This window comes from Pezoporus wallicus, unplaced genomic scaffold (assembly GCF_028554395.1).
Source record: "Pezoporus wallicus isolate ANWC-B61680 ecotype Strahan unplaced genomic scaffold, APGP_CSIRO_Pwel_v1 contig_4788, whole genome shotgun sequence".
NCBI classification, from domain to species: domain Eukaryota; kingdom Metazoa; phylum Chordata; class Aves; order Psittaciformes; family Psittacidae; genus Pezoporus; species Pezoporus wallicus.
In genome coordinates, this window is record NW_026638769.1 from 3394746 (window position 1) to 3407222 (window position 12477).

At 36.1% G+C, this 12477-nt stretch overlaps 1 protein-coding gene across 3 annotated transcripts in view; it reads left to right on the forward strand.

The window, feature by feature from the left end:
• The window catches only part of PHIP (pleckstrin homology domain interacting protein), a 105505-nt gene that overhangs the window by 79275 nt on the left and 13753 nt on the right, over window positions 1-12477 (forward strand). For all 3 annotated transcript variants that reach the window (XM_057412499.1, XM_057412497.1, XM_057412498.1), the window contains exons 23-30: window positions 32-263; window positions 1336-1455; window positions 4370-4477; window positions 4878-5002; window positions 5222-5304; window positions 9965-10076; window positions 10344-10405; window positions 11266-11421. In XM_057412499.1, the coding sequence (XP_057268482.1) occupies window positions 32-263; window positions 1336-1455; window positions 4370-4477; window positions 4878-5002; window positions 5222-5304; window positions 9965-10076; window positions 10344-10405; window positions 11266-11421 (998 nt within the window). The remainder of the gene's footprint in view (window positions 1-31; window positions 264-1335; window positions 1456-4369; window positions 4478-4877; window positions 5003-5221; window positions 5305-9964; window positions 10077-10343; window positions 10406-11265; window positions 11422-12477) is intronic.

A 12477-nucleotide genomic window follows, 5' to 3' on the forward strand; every position in this document is an offset into this window, starting at 1 on the left:
TTTCTGTTTTATTTCGGTATATGATACATAGTGACTACTCAAGTGATTATTCTGACTGGACGGCAGATGCAGGAATCAATTTGCAACCACCAAAGAAAATCCCTAAAATTAAAACAAAGAAAGCAGAAAGTAGTTCAGAAGATGAAGAAGAACCTGAAAAACAAAAGAAGCAAATTAAAAAGGAAAGGAAAAAAGGAATTGAGGAGAAAGATGGACCGTCAACATCACCAAAGAAGAGGAAACCCAAAGAGAGAAAACAAAAGGTTACATGTTCTTTTTATATTGCAGGATGCTCACTCTTGATGTCTAAAGAATTAGTTCTATGATTCAGTTACATGTACTACTTAATATTGTCTAATTTGAAAACACATCGTGACTTGTGAGAAATGATAATTACTGACTCTTGTAAGTCAAATGATAGATTGTCGTAATGATACGCTTTCTAAGTATGAGGCGCTTTGCTTAAGGAACAGTTCTAATGTTCTTAATACCATCTTTTCACAGACCAGAAACTTCTTTCTATGGATATATTGAGTATTAGTATAACAAATGCTTGTATTTTTCCAGCTGTACTGACTGTCTTCCTGCTTAATTGCACTTAGTCTGCACAATCATGTAATATTTTTCTATCAATTCCACGATATATGATGTTTGCTTTATGCTTGCTGCTGTACTTCTGTTGGAGGGAATTTCACTTGATCAGGGTTCTGCTGTTTGTCTGTTTTGTATTTTTTTGCTTTTGAATATATTCATGTCATTCCAGTTTAGATCAGTACACATGGAAATTTTGAGTTACTTTTGTTGCATTTGAATATGTTACCCTTGGAGTATCCCATCTGCAGTCTGCGGGTAGAGTCTTCTGTCAGTGGCTATATGGATTTCTGTACAACTGGCCAAGGCGTCTTTCTGTTCATGGACAAAATTCTGTTAATTTCAAAGCAGCCTTGCTTGAATGGTTGCATAAAACCCTGTTTTATCTGGCGTATCAGATATAGACATGCAGTGTGCGCTTAGGACCAGCAACTGCAATGAGCTTTGTTACTTACAAATACATGGTATGAGCACATAGAATTTGAAACTGCAGTCCCACAGCACATTATAATAAAATATACCATTAGGTAACATGGAGATACCCAATCTGGGTCATTTCCACATGCTTTACCTCTGTTTGTTTGTTAATCTCTCCCTCCTCCTTTCGTGGGGCTCCTTAATTGGCATCTGTATAATTGGTCTTACGGACCAAGGCAGTTGATTTTAATAAGACACTTCCCAAAATACAGGGCTTCCTCAAATGTTATTTAATTCATATTAATCTTCTGTGTGTATTTTCTTCAGAGGTTGGCTGTAGGAGTTCTGGTAGAAAATGGTTTGACACTGGAAGAATGGCTGCCTTCAGCGTGGATTACAGACACTGTTCCTCGTCGGTGCCCGTTTGTGCCACAGATGGGGGATGAGGTATTGTATTTTTTTTCCTCTGTGTTCTTGCTTCTTTCAGCTTGTTTTTGCTTTCTTTTGTTTTCATCTATGCATTTTTTTCTCAGAGATTTATTATCAGAATATTTGGGATTTTCTTCAGAACATTGTTTTATCTGGCTAAAATTTTTTCAGTTCCTTCAGTCTTTCCCAGTGTTGCTTTAGCTGATTTTTATTCCATACTACTGTGGTAACATTCCTTCTTGCACTATGTTCACTGTGTTAATTTCCTTATGACATGCATGCAAGCTGTGTGAGGTGCTTTATGTAGTGAAACTAGTTCTTAGTGGTAGCGTATCTTGTATGCTGAAGAACAGGTAAAAAAAATCAAATACAAATTGAAGTTTAATTAAACTTTGGTTTGGAACTTGAAATAAAACCCAGGAATTAAACCTCTGAGAGGAAGGTGGGGGTGTGTGTTTTGTTTGTTTGTAAATTTATTTATTCTGAATAAAAACTGATACTGTCGTTTTCCCTAGTGTTTCTGGTATTGGGAAGCTTCTGCTGGTCTCTTACCACAGAAAATCATAAGGGATTTTATGTATATATGTATTTTATAGGAATTGGACTGTAAACAGCTTGTAAACAGCCCAGTAGCAAAAGGACACCCACTAGTTTCTACTTTGGAAAATGTGAACATTACAGTGAATTGTATGAATAAGTAGTATCAGATAGAAGGCAGTCTTGAAAACCAGAGCCTGCATTTTTCCTAAAATCTCCTCAGGTTAAAATAAGAGGAAATAGCTGCCTTATGCTGTAATGTATAGTCTTTTGGCTCTTCAGGGAGGTACTAAGCAGAGTGCTTGTAGAGCTCACACCTTCAGAATGAAGTTGGAGAAATACTTGATGTGATAGCAAAGTTGATTAACTTTGGTCCTGAGCCAGAGCTGTTTGCAGGCACCACCTCAGATACTGAACCTGAGCAGAGGTTGAATGTGCAAGCTATTTTGTTTTTACTGGGTCGCTTCACTGATGCAGTTCACAGCACAGCTATGCAAAGATTACATCACTGCTGCTCATGAGGGAGGGAGGGAGCACTTCAAGTTGAGAGTTGCAACTGGAGAAAACGCTTATGGATTTATACTCTCCAGCAAGCATGTTTTGGAGACTATGCTGTTCGAAAGTTCAAGTCCAAATAAATATATTTGGTGCCTGATACCATCTGGATACAGTGAAGCAGCCAAGGATTTATCTGTATCATATTACTCAGGAGACTTTAACATCATATTGATTTAGTAAGCTAAACTGGTGTGTTTGGTTTGGCACCTGCTGAATAGCGTGTGCAGTGTGTACTAGGAATATCTAAGTAGGCTGCATCCTTTTGCTGGAAAAGGCTTTATATGGTGAACAGGAAATTTCGTGTCCTGTGCCTAGAAAATAGGAGTAGTTGCGCTAATAGAGCATACGTTTGTAATCAAGATGCTCTGTCTAAAATTCCATCTCTGATGCTTGCACTCCCCAGATTTGCATAAAATGTGAAAAGAAGCTATTCATCTAGTAAGTTACTTGTGAGATCCATAGGAGTAGAAGATCGGTTTGATTAGAGATGGTGATGAGAAGAGGTCTCCTGTGGCCTTTGAACATTTTGATGGATGGTTGGTGTGCTTTATAAGATTTGGGAGGAGAGATATTTCAGATTCATTCTCTTACAGCTGTACAAACAAGTAAGAAAAAACAGTAGTGCTATATTTAGTTCTCAGCACATAAGAATAGCACATACCATCCCTTTCCCCTTTCTAAATACTCCCATTTACAGACCTTTGTCATGTGTTTTGAGGGTCAGGGGAAAGAACCAGAGAGATGTGACTGCAATTGCCCTGTCTTGATTATCGAGCTACAATGCTTACTCATTGGGGTATTCTGCTGTTAGCACAATAAAGAATAGTTTTGTCTGGGTACTACAACAAGCGTGCAGAAGTGGGAATTTATCAAGATTAAAAGTATGATTTCCTGGAAAAGACGTAAATTCTTTTTTCCAAAGATATCTTTTGAATTTGTTCCTTTGACAGAAGACGCAATGCTTAGAGCCATTTATAAAATAAAAGTTTTTCACTTCTGTAAACAGATTATTGTATGGAATGCATCATTGCTGGAATACAGCTGTTTAATCAGATCTTTATTCTAATTAGTTTGGGAAAACTGTGTTTTGCATTTCTTGAATATATGCTTAAGGTTTTCAGCATACTGCTTCATTACAGTGATGGTTTATAACAAAAACGTTCTTCCACGTGATACCATGTACAGCGGTGTCGAAGTAAAACTAATAGACTCTGAATGTCTGAACCGTGGAAATTCGTAGTGGAAGGATTAAAAAAATAAGCACTTGAAATGTGCTTATTCAATTTAAAATGTGCAAATACAAATATTCTGTTTGTTCATGTCTTGGGCTATTTGTTCAGTGAAGCAAATACCAGAATCTTACAAGAACAATAAGAAACAGCAGAATTATCCTCTTAAAATATATTTCTCATTCTAAAAGGATATGATTAGCCAGACAGTGAATTTAGTAATACTTGATTGTCATCTTAGGGCTGTCCAACAGTGATGAATAAACAGATGGATTAGTGGAATTGATGTTGCTTGAATTGTTCTGTAGTGCAGTAATAAATAGATGGTTCCGTTACTGATTTTTGGTTTTTGTCTTGTGTAGTTTAGGATATTTTGCTCATAGGGAAAATGGTTATAGAACATATTTCTATAAATGTTTCTATGATACCTGCTTTAATTGGCCACTGCATTTTATTTTTTTTTTTTGAGAACCTGTGACTTTTTCAGGAAAACCAGGTGGAAAAAAATTGATAACAAAATAGAAAGTACACACATTGTATGGCAGTGATATGCTAGCATTTCAGCTCCTCAAAGTCTTTGGTAGATAACTGTCACATTTCACTTCTAGGTCTACTATTTCCGACAAGGTCATGAAGCATATGTTGTAATGGCAAAAAAGAACAAAATATATAATATTAATCCCAAGAAGCAGCCATGGCATAAAATGGAATTACGGGTATGACTTATTTTCTATTTTGTTTGTATTTTAATATTTTTCAAAATTTGGAAACTAACTGAAACTAATTCTTAATATGGATGTTTCTAATGTGCTCTTAAAATATTAAGGGAGAAAAGTTAGTCTAATAAATATTCAAATGAAATCAAACCTTAAACTGTATATCCTTTTGCATCTGCTTGAGCAAGTGAGGTGGTCACACTTCACAGCAAAATACTTTTCAGACAAGTTACATTGTGGAAATAATAGCTTGTTTCAAAAGACTGAATCTCAGATACTTGATTTTGGCATGTTCTGGCAGAAGTCTGATCTTTTCAGTATACCCGTATTTTCACGTTTTAGAAAGTTACTATAGTCATCTTAACTTCAGTGGTGGTACATAACAGTTTGTTTATTCCAGGAGCAAGAGCTGATGAAAATAGTTGGGATTAAGTATGAAGTGGGATTGCCTACTCTCTGCTGTCTTAAACTGGCTTTTCTTGACCCTGATACGGGTAAACTAACTGGAGGATCATTCACCATGAAGTAAGGAAAACAGTATTGTATTCAAACTGTGGGATTCCATCTTGGGAACCAGGGGCTGAGGTTGAAAGTTAAAAGATAACATTAATGTTGTGACTTCAACTTTGGCTTTTGAAGTATTGAATTGAAATTTTTTAGTTTTTTTGGTTTTTTTTCCTAAGTGCTTTACTTTATGCTTTTGCTGTTTTATCGCTTAATAGTTATGTGTTCTGTTTTAATTAGGTACCACGATATGCCAGATGTCATAGATTTCCTAGTTTTGAGGCAGCAGTTTGATGATGCAAAACACAGGCGATGGAATATAGGTGAGTTGTGTGGGGAGGATTTTTTTGGTGTGGCTTTGTTTGCTTTTTTTCTAAGTGTCTACGTATTTTCATGATAACTTACTAAGAAGTAGCTTACGGTAAATAAATCCTAATGCTCTGCTGAAGTTGGAGAACAGGCTCTGTATATTTGGATGCGGAGTGCTGTTTCACCCCTGACTGATGCCTAAAGCAAGCAAACAAAATACAGAAGGTAATCTGTAAAAGGAAGTGCAAAGGAAATCTCAGTTGTGTGTTTGCAGAGAGAAATGAAGAATACTTTTTAGAAATGTGTTTATTGGTAACTAATAATTTACTGTAGCCTATATATGGCTTGTCTCTGTTCTGATTTAAGGCCCTCTTACAGCTGCATTGCTAACTAGAAATGGAGGGGGGTGTCTATTTCTGGAATTTCTACTGGAAATAGGAAATGCATGACTTCTAGACTGTACAAAGAGAATGCCTTTCCCATCTCTATATTTGCTCGAATTCTGTTCTAAAACCCTTATGCTTTAGCTTTATTGAAATGCGTATGATTATAATTCACTGCCGTGTGAATGGGAACGTTTTCTATTCATTTTGCTTTGCCTGTGATTAATTATTTCCAAGTATTGTATACTGGAGGAAGTCAGTGGCAGGCTTGTCCTTCAGTCACATCTATTTCCTAGTCATCTTTTTCATATGATAATAAAGACCACCTTTCAACAGTGGAACCTAACCTAGGTGGAGAGAAAGTTCCATTATGATAATATGAACATCTGGGGGGGGTGGGGGGGGGTGTTAAGGAGGTCAGGAAATACGTATATTCTCATTCATAAAAACAGCCTTAGATTGTCTCTGAAACTTAAAAGATTAAGCAAGTATTACTGATTTTTCAGAGTTCAGGATGAAACTCTTTTCCCCCAAGAGAGAATTTGTATATGATACCATATTTACAGAATAACAGACAGTGTTAATGTCTTTCCCAGTATCTCTGTATATTCTGTGAAGTGACATGTTTCTAAAAGCAAAATATTGATAGCCTTCCTTTTTGGTTGGGTTGGTTTTGTTGTGTTTTGTTTTGGTGTTTTTTTGTTTGGTTGGGTTGGGTTTTGTTTGTTTATTAAGTAGATCTTAATGTTAAAAACACATCATCTGTAAAGCAGCAGTGATTTCTGTACCAACTCAGTTCCTGTGGTTCTTTAATTTGGGAGCTGTGGCTAATATTTACAAAGCTGACTTGCCAGCATTTCTTGCCACTGCAGGCAAAGCATCATGTAGGAGAATGGTGGATTTTAATGCAATAACATGATGGTGTATCTGACTGCCTGTGTAGAAATGACTGATCCAACATACAACATCTCTGTAAATACACTGCCCCCTTAGTCTGTACTTGCAATTTTCAAAGTGCTGTCCTCTCAAGTTCATCATAACTAAGTAACCTGAAGAAGTGGCACAGATGGATATTAAAAACTTCTTTATCATTTCTTACCTGACTTTGCCAGGAAAGATGAATTGATCTTCTGTCCTTTGATTACACATCATGATATGCCTACTTAGATGTGTGCTTTAGCAGTAGATGTGTAAATTACATATGACCGTATTAATAAGTTCCATATCATCTCATACTGTATTCTCTGTTGTCTGAAAAGACAGCTTATCTTTGATTCTGTAGGGATTTTGGCAGAGACCCTCAGCTTCTGATGCAGTAGGAAATGTATACCTTGATTTCTTCTTTAAAGATCATTTTGGTTTAAAGATTTTTTTAAGGGACAAGATTGGGCAACATCTACTGATATGTCAGCAAGCTTTGCTTTTTCCTGATGGTTATGGATCTGTGGTCTTGTCTTGCTCTGCCATGCCATACATATTTTCCCACAAGATCGAAGCAGCAGTAGAATAATGGCTGCTATACCTTGTATGTGGATGGCCTAGCCAGATGTCATCTGTCAGTTGTTATTATAGAAATCCAGGAGTTAGGGACTTTGAAACGTTGCTCTTGCTGCCCTGAAGAGAACAAGCACGGGTAGCATCTCCTTCCTGGGCTAGCAACTGTATTTTGAGAAACTTGCAGTGTGGAAGGAATCAGAGCTGCACAAAAAGTAATAAAAGTGCCAGAACCTTTTATCAAGACTTCAGTGTAAATAAATATGAGTTTAAGGCCAGTGGTGTCTAATACCAGCTTGTAACTCTGACAGGTGTGCATTAGAGTTCATTCTTCAGTTCTTTTGGGTGGTAGAACTAGTGATAAAATAGCTTCCTTCTTTGAGGCCGTATGAAATGCTAAAGCAGAGATAGCAAAGACACTGCAGTTAAAACTGCTACAGCTCTTCCAGAGGCCTTCCAGATAGCTACCCTGCTCTCTGTGTTGACACTTCAGATATTTTACTAATGTATGCTTATGTATCTGGGACAGATCATGCACTGTTTTGTGGCAGTGTGGAACACGGTATAAAAATGTTCCTTAAGGAGATAAGGAGAAATGCCTTAGAACTGTACCTGAATCTGTTCCTGACTTTTCAACCAAATGAATCTGAAATCTCCAAGATTTATCTGACATGGTCAAGTCTTCTGAACTTTCACTTTTTATGAACAAACTGGTATTTTTTTCAGTCATGCAGTTGCTGGTTTGTCTTCTCAGGACTACTGTAACTATCTTCCTTACTCCTCTGTGATTTCTGGCACCTAGCCTATAAATCAATATTTTTATAGCAACTATTTGGGGAGTTGCTGGATGTTAAATTTTCTGCCTCCACTTTAAGTCATTAAAGCATTGATCCTTCAACAAATAACAATCCTGGGTGTTTTGGTGGGGGGGTTTTGCTAGGTTTTTTTGTGGTGTGTTTTTATCATTTGGCTTGGTTGGGGCGGGGGGGGGGGGGGTTGGATTTTTTGTTTTTGTCTTGGTTCTTTTTGGTCATTTGTTTTTTTTGTGTTTTTTTTTGTTTAGGGAAGAATGTATTTATGGAGTTTTTTAATATTAAAGTTATATTAATGTATTAATCCTTTTGGAAAGAACAAAGTTTGAGAAGTGACAGGTTCTTATTTCTAGTGAGATTGTATTTATTGCATATCTTTGTTTTATTATAGCTTAACTACAAGATTAATACATGGCTAAAAGCTACATTCTGCAGGATTTGTGCAGCTTTAGCTATATGTCTTAGACAAGCGTGCATATGTGTCTCTTACATAGCAGCCACTTTTAAGTTCGACCTACAGTTTACATTTTTATCAAGCTGACACCTGGTGATTAAAAAGTCCTGGGAAACTGTGCTAAATCCTTCCAGTAAGAATTTCCGATCTGCTGTCCACATAGATGAAGCAGCACAAAGGACACTGGAAAAACTATGATTCAGGAGATTGTTCTCTGGGCTTTTTCAAACAAATTGTTTTCAGCTTTAGCGTTCTGTCCGTAGGAATGCTGTGGCTCTTGAAAAATCAGAACTGCTGCCAGGATACGCTCCTTTCAGTGGTTTTCATTTGCTTAATGTTCAGCCCCATGAGGGCACTTGCAGTTGTACCTACACACATTTTGTTGTAAAACTGATTGCTAGGGAGTGACATGTTAGGAGACTGTGCTTTAAGAGCTCTTTAGAAAAATATATTCCTTTATAATAAAGCATCACCTCTTATATTTTTGATCTTGCCATTTCAGATATTTCTGGTATACTTTGTTCTCTTACAATCATCACACTTAGGACTATTAATGGAAGCTTTGTAATTCTCATAGAATTACTTGCAATCCATTAAATGAAAAAAAATGCAGTAAAGAACAATTTTGAGAATATATTTTCTTCTTACTAATTCAGACAACTGCAGCAAGCATTTGGGCAGAGCGTGGATGTGTTGGAATAGAGCAAATACTGCAGCAGTTGAGAAAGAGTGTGTATGTTCCATGCCATGAAAACAAAAAACTGCAGTTTTTGGAATCGTGCACTTAAATTACATTTGTTCTTGTATTGAGCAAACTGAATACGCCACTAAAAATTGTTTCTAAATTCTGTGATATGTGTTACAGAAAATGTTGGGCTTTTTGATGATGTGTAGTACATGGATTCTCATGTGTAATTTTTTTAATAACACTTGTGACCTTTTTTCTCAGCTAGGCAAATGCTTTACAGTAGTGAAACCATTTCAAATCACAGTAAATTACTTTGCTAACCTTTTGGAAAAGCTTTAAAAATTTTATTCTTTATCAGTCAGATTGCCTTCATAGTAAAGAGAATGAACCTCTGGATTGCATTTGGGTAGCTGGAAAAGCACTTCAGAAACTGAGAAGGAGCTCAGCAATATTCAGAATATTCCCCCGTACAAAAGCATCGCAGTACTCGGTTACTTTAAGATAATATGTAGTGTTTAAGACAAGTAGATTTGAGTCTTAAAGTTACAGCATTGAAATGTCTTACATTTATATGTAATCAAGAAATGCATATATGAAGAATATGTAGGTAGATTTTTTTTAATAATTTTTAATGCCATATTAACTTTTTGTTTAAAAGCAGCCTTTAGGAAGAATTTTAATTTTTGTTTTAACTGAATGCGACTTAACGTTTTGCCTGTCGATGTTGCAAATGTTCAGAAGGATTTCTGTATTCAACATCAAGCCAAAGGTATCTAAAAACTGCTTTTACTTGGAGGTGTAAGGTTCCTTGTATTGATAAAATGGTTTTGTGTTCTCACCTAGGTGATCGTTTCAGGTCAGTGATAGATGATGCGTGGTGGTTTGGAACAATTGAAAGCCAGGAACCTCTTCAGCCTGATTATCCTGATAGCTTATTTCAGTGCTACAATGTCTGGTTAGTAAATTTATGATCAATCTTTTATTTAATTACTTCATTTGAAGGATTGACTAAGCAACTTGCTTGCATTAAATTCAGTCATGCATCTCACTGTACCAGTTTATTATAATACTCTGTGGTATATATATAGTTATTTTGCAAACATTAAATAATTACATTGTCTGTGGTGTATGTATAGTTATGTTACAAACATTAAATAATTACACTGTTGAAGCAATATTAGTAGATAATTTAAATGTGGGGTTTGTTTTGTTTGTTTTTAAGCTGGGACAATGGTGATACTGAGAAGATGAGCCCTTGGGACATGGAGCTGATACCAACTAATGGTATTGTCCATTAATAACATAATTGCTTAAAGAGTGTGTTTAAAGAAGGAAAAAAATGTTGTATGAGTTTACTTAAATAATGCTGTTTCTCTTGGGCAGTAGGGGGAAGGCCCACAAACCAGCTGCATTTCAAGAACATCCTTAAAGCAATTATTAAACTAAAAGTGGGTCAAGATAAATGAACTGCAAAAGAAAAATACAGCTATCCTTTGACAAACTAAGTGTATGTTGGAAATAGAGACGTTAAAAAACTTGTAACAGATGACATACAGTTAAAGGTACAGTTTTGCGCAGTTAGGGAGGATTAAAGATATACTGGTGCCCTGTGTCATCTTTTCTGAGACCTGTCAGCATGACTGCAGATGTTCAGTGTATTGAAGATTCAGCATATGCCTATGTGATAGTTTGATTAACAGGAGGACTTGCTCCCTATCTGGCCCAGCATGTGTGGCAGATAGATGTGCTGCAGTGGACGGCATAGTTTGTGCACTGTTCCCAGGGAAGAATACTGTGTTTCTTCCTTCCTCGCTTAGTTTTTGGGGATTTTTTTGAATTTCATAAAAAGCTGGTTAAAAAACAAAAGTAGAATCACATTATTTCCTTGTGTTTTCTAGAAAACGTTTGATAATACTGGCACTCATAAGTAAGCATAGAAGTAACCATTAAATAATTCTTTTAAGTTATACAGCAATATACAGAAAGCATACTAGTTGCATCCAAAATGTCTTTGAGCGAATTGGGTACTATGCATTTGTATTGGTTAGTAAAATGATGTTATGTATCTTTGAATCGCAGGTATATGTACTGCACAAGATACAAAGATTTGTATTTTATTTAGTTTTCATGTTATTACATTCCAGCTGTATTTCCAGAAGAACTGGGAACTAGTGTTCCTTTAACAGATGATGAACGTAGAACGCTGCTCTACAAACCTCTGGATGGAGAATGGGGTTCCAGGACCCGAGATGAGGAGTGTGACAGAGTTATCACAGGGATCAACCAACTCATGACTTTAGGTAAATGCTGAATAATACAGGAGATGCTTTTATGTTACGTTTTTGGGAATAGGCTCACGTGTACTTCTAAAATTACCCAAATGAATGTGATAAAATACACCTTTTACTTCTAGATTAACTGGAACAAAACTTGAGCATTGCACATATTTTAATTTTTCATGTAGTGAGTATAAATTCTCCCGTTTTCAAAGGTAACTGTTGTTTTGAAATACGCTAGGGGTTTGGGTTTTACAGGAGAAAAACAAGTCCTAGTTTTTTTTACTTTGGCTAGCAGAATCTTCTTGGGGTTAAAATGGCAAACTTCATGATAAACAGAATATTAACTATATTACGAGCAGATGCAGTCAGGGGAATCTTTTATGCTTAATGCGAGAATGTGTAGATTTTCCTTTCAGTAGGCTTTTCTAACTCCTGTTTTCTCCCCCATATTGCACAGTTAGAAAAATGTTTAGGAAAAAGTGATTAATTCTCTGCAACTGAATAGCAAACGGCTTTTAAGTTAGTCTTTAGTTGCAATTAGTCTTTACAGGCAGCTTCTGAAAAGGTAACTGTTAAAACATTTAACACATCACTGCAACATTTACATGATTGAAGGTAGGTGCCGGAGACTGAGATCCACCAGTGAAATACCTGCTAAATCATTAGTCTTCTGTATGTTTTGTGATAAGAAAACTGTGTTAAGTCAGCAGTCTTGGGTTTATGACCAGGCTAGCACTGGTCATAAATTAAATATATAAGTTGTCACAGATAATTGTTTCTTAACAGATTTTTTAAGTACTTGAAGGAAAGCAATAGCCATACAGTATAGTAATCCAAATTATAGAATTACATTAAAAAAAAACGCGTGAGGAAATGAAATTCTATTTGTTCTCACTCTGTTGTCTAAGAGTAATGGTTATGTGTTTTGCATTACCTTTCACGGCATGCTGCTTAATTTGGGATTTAACTGTAGCATATGTGGTATGTATCAGTACAAAGTAGCAGTTCCTAGAACATTCTTCAGAGTGAGTAAACAGCTTTTAGAAGGACAGTCTGTTTAGCAACAAGGTACGGTCT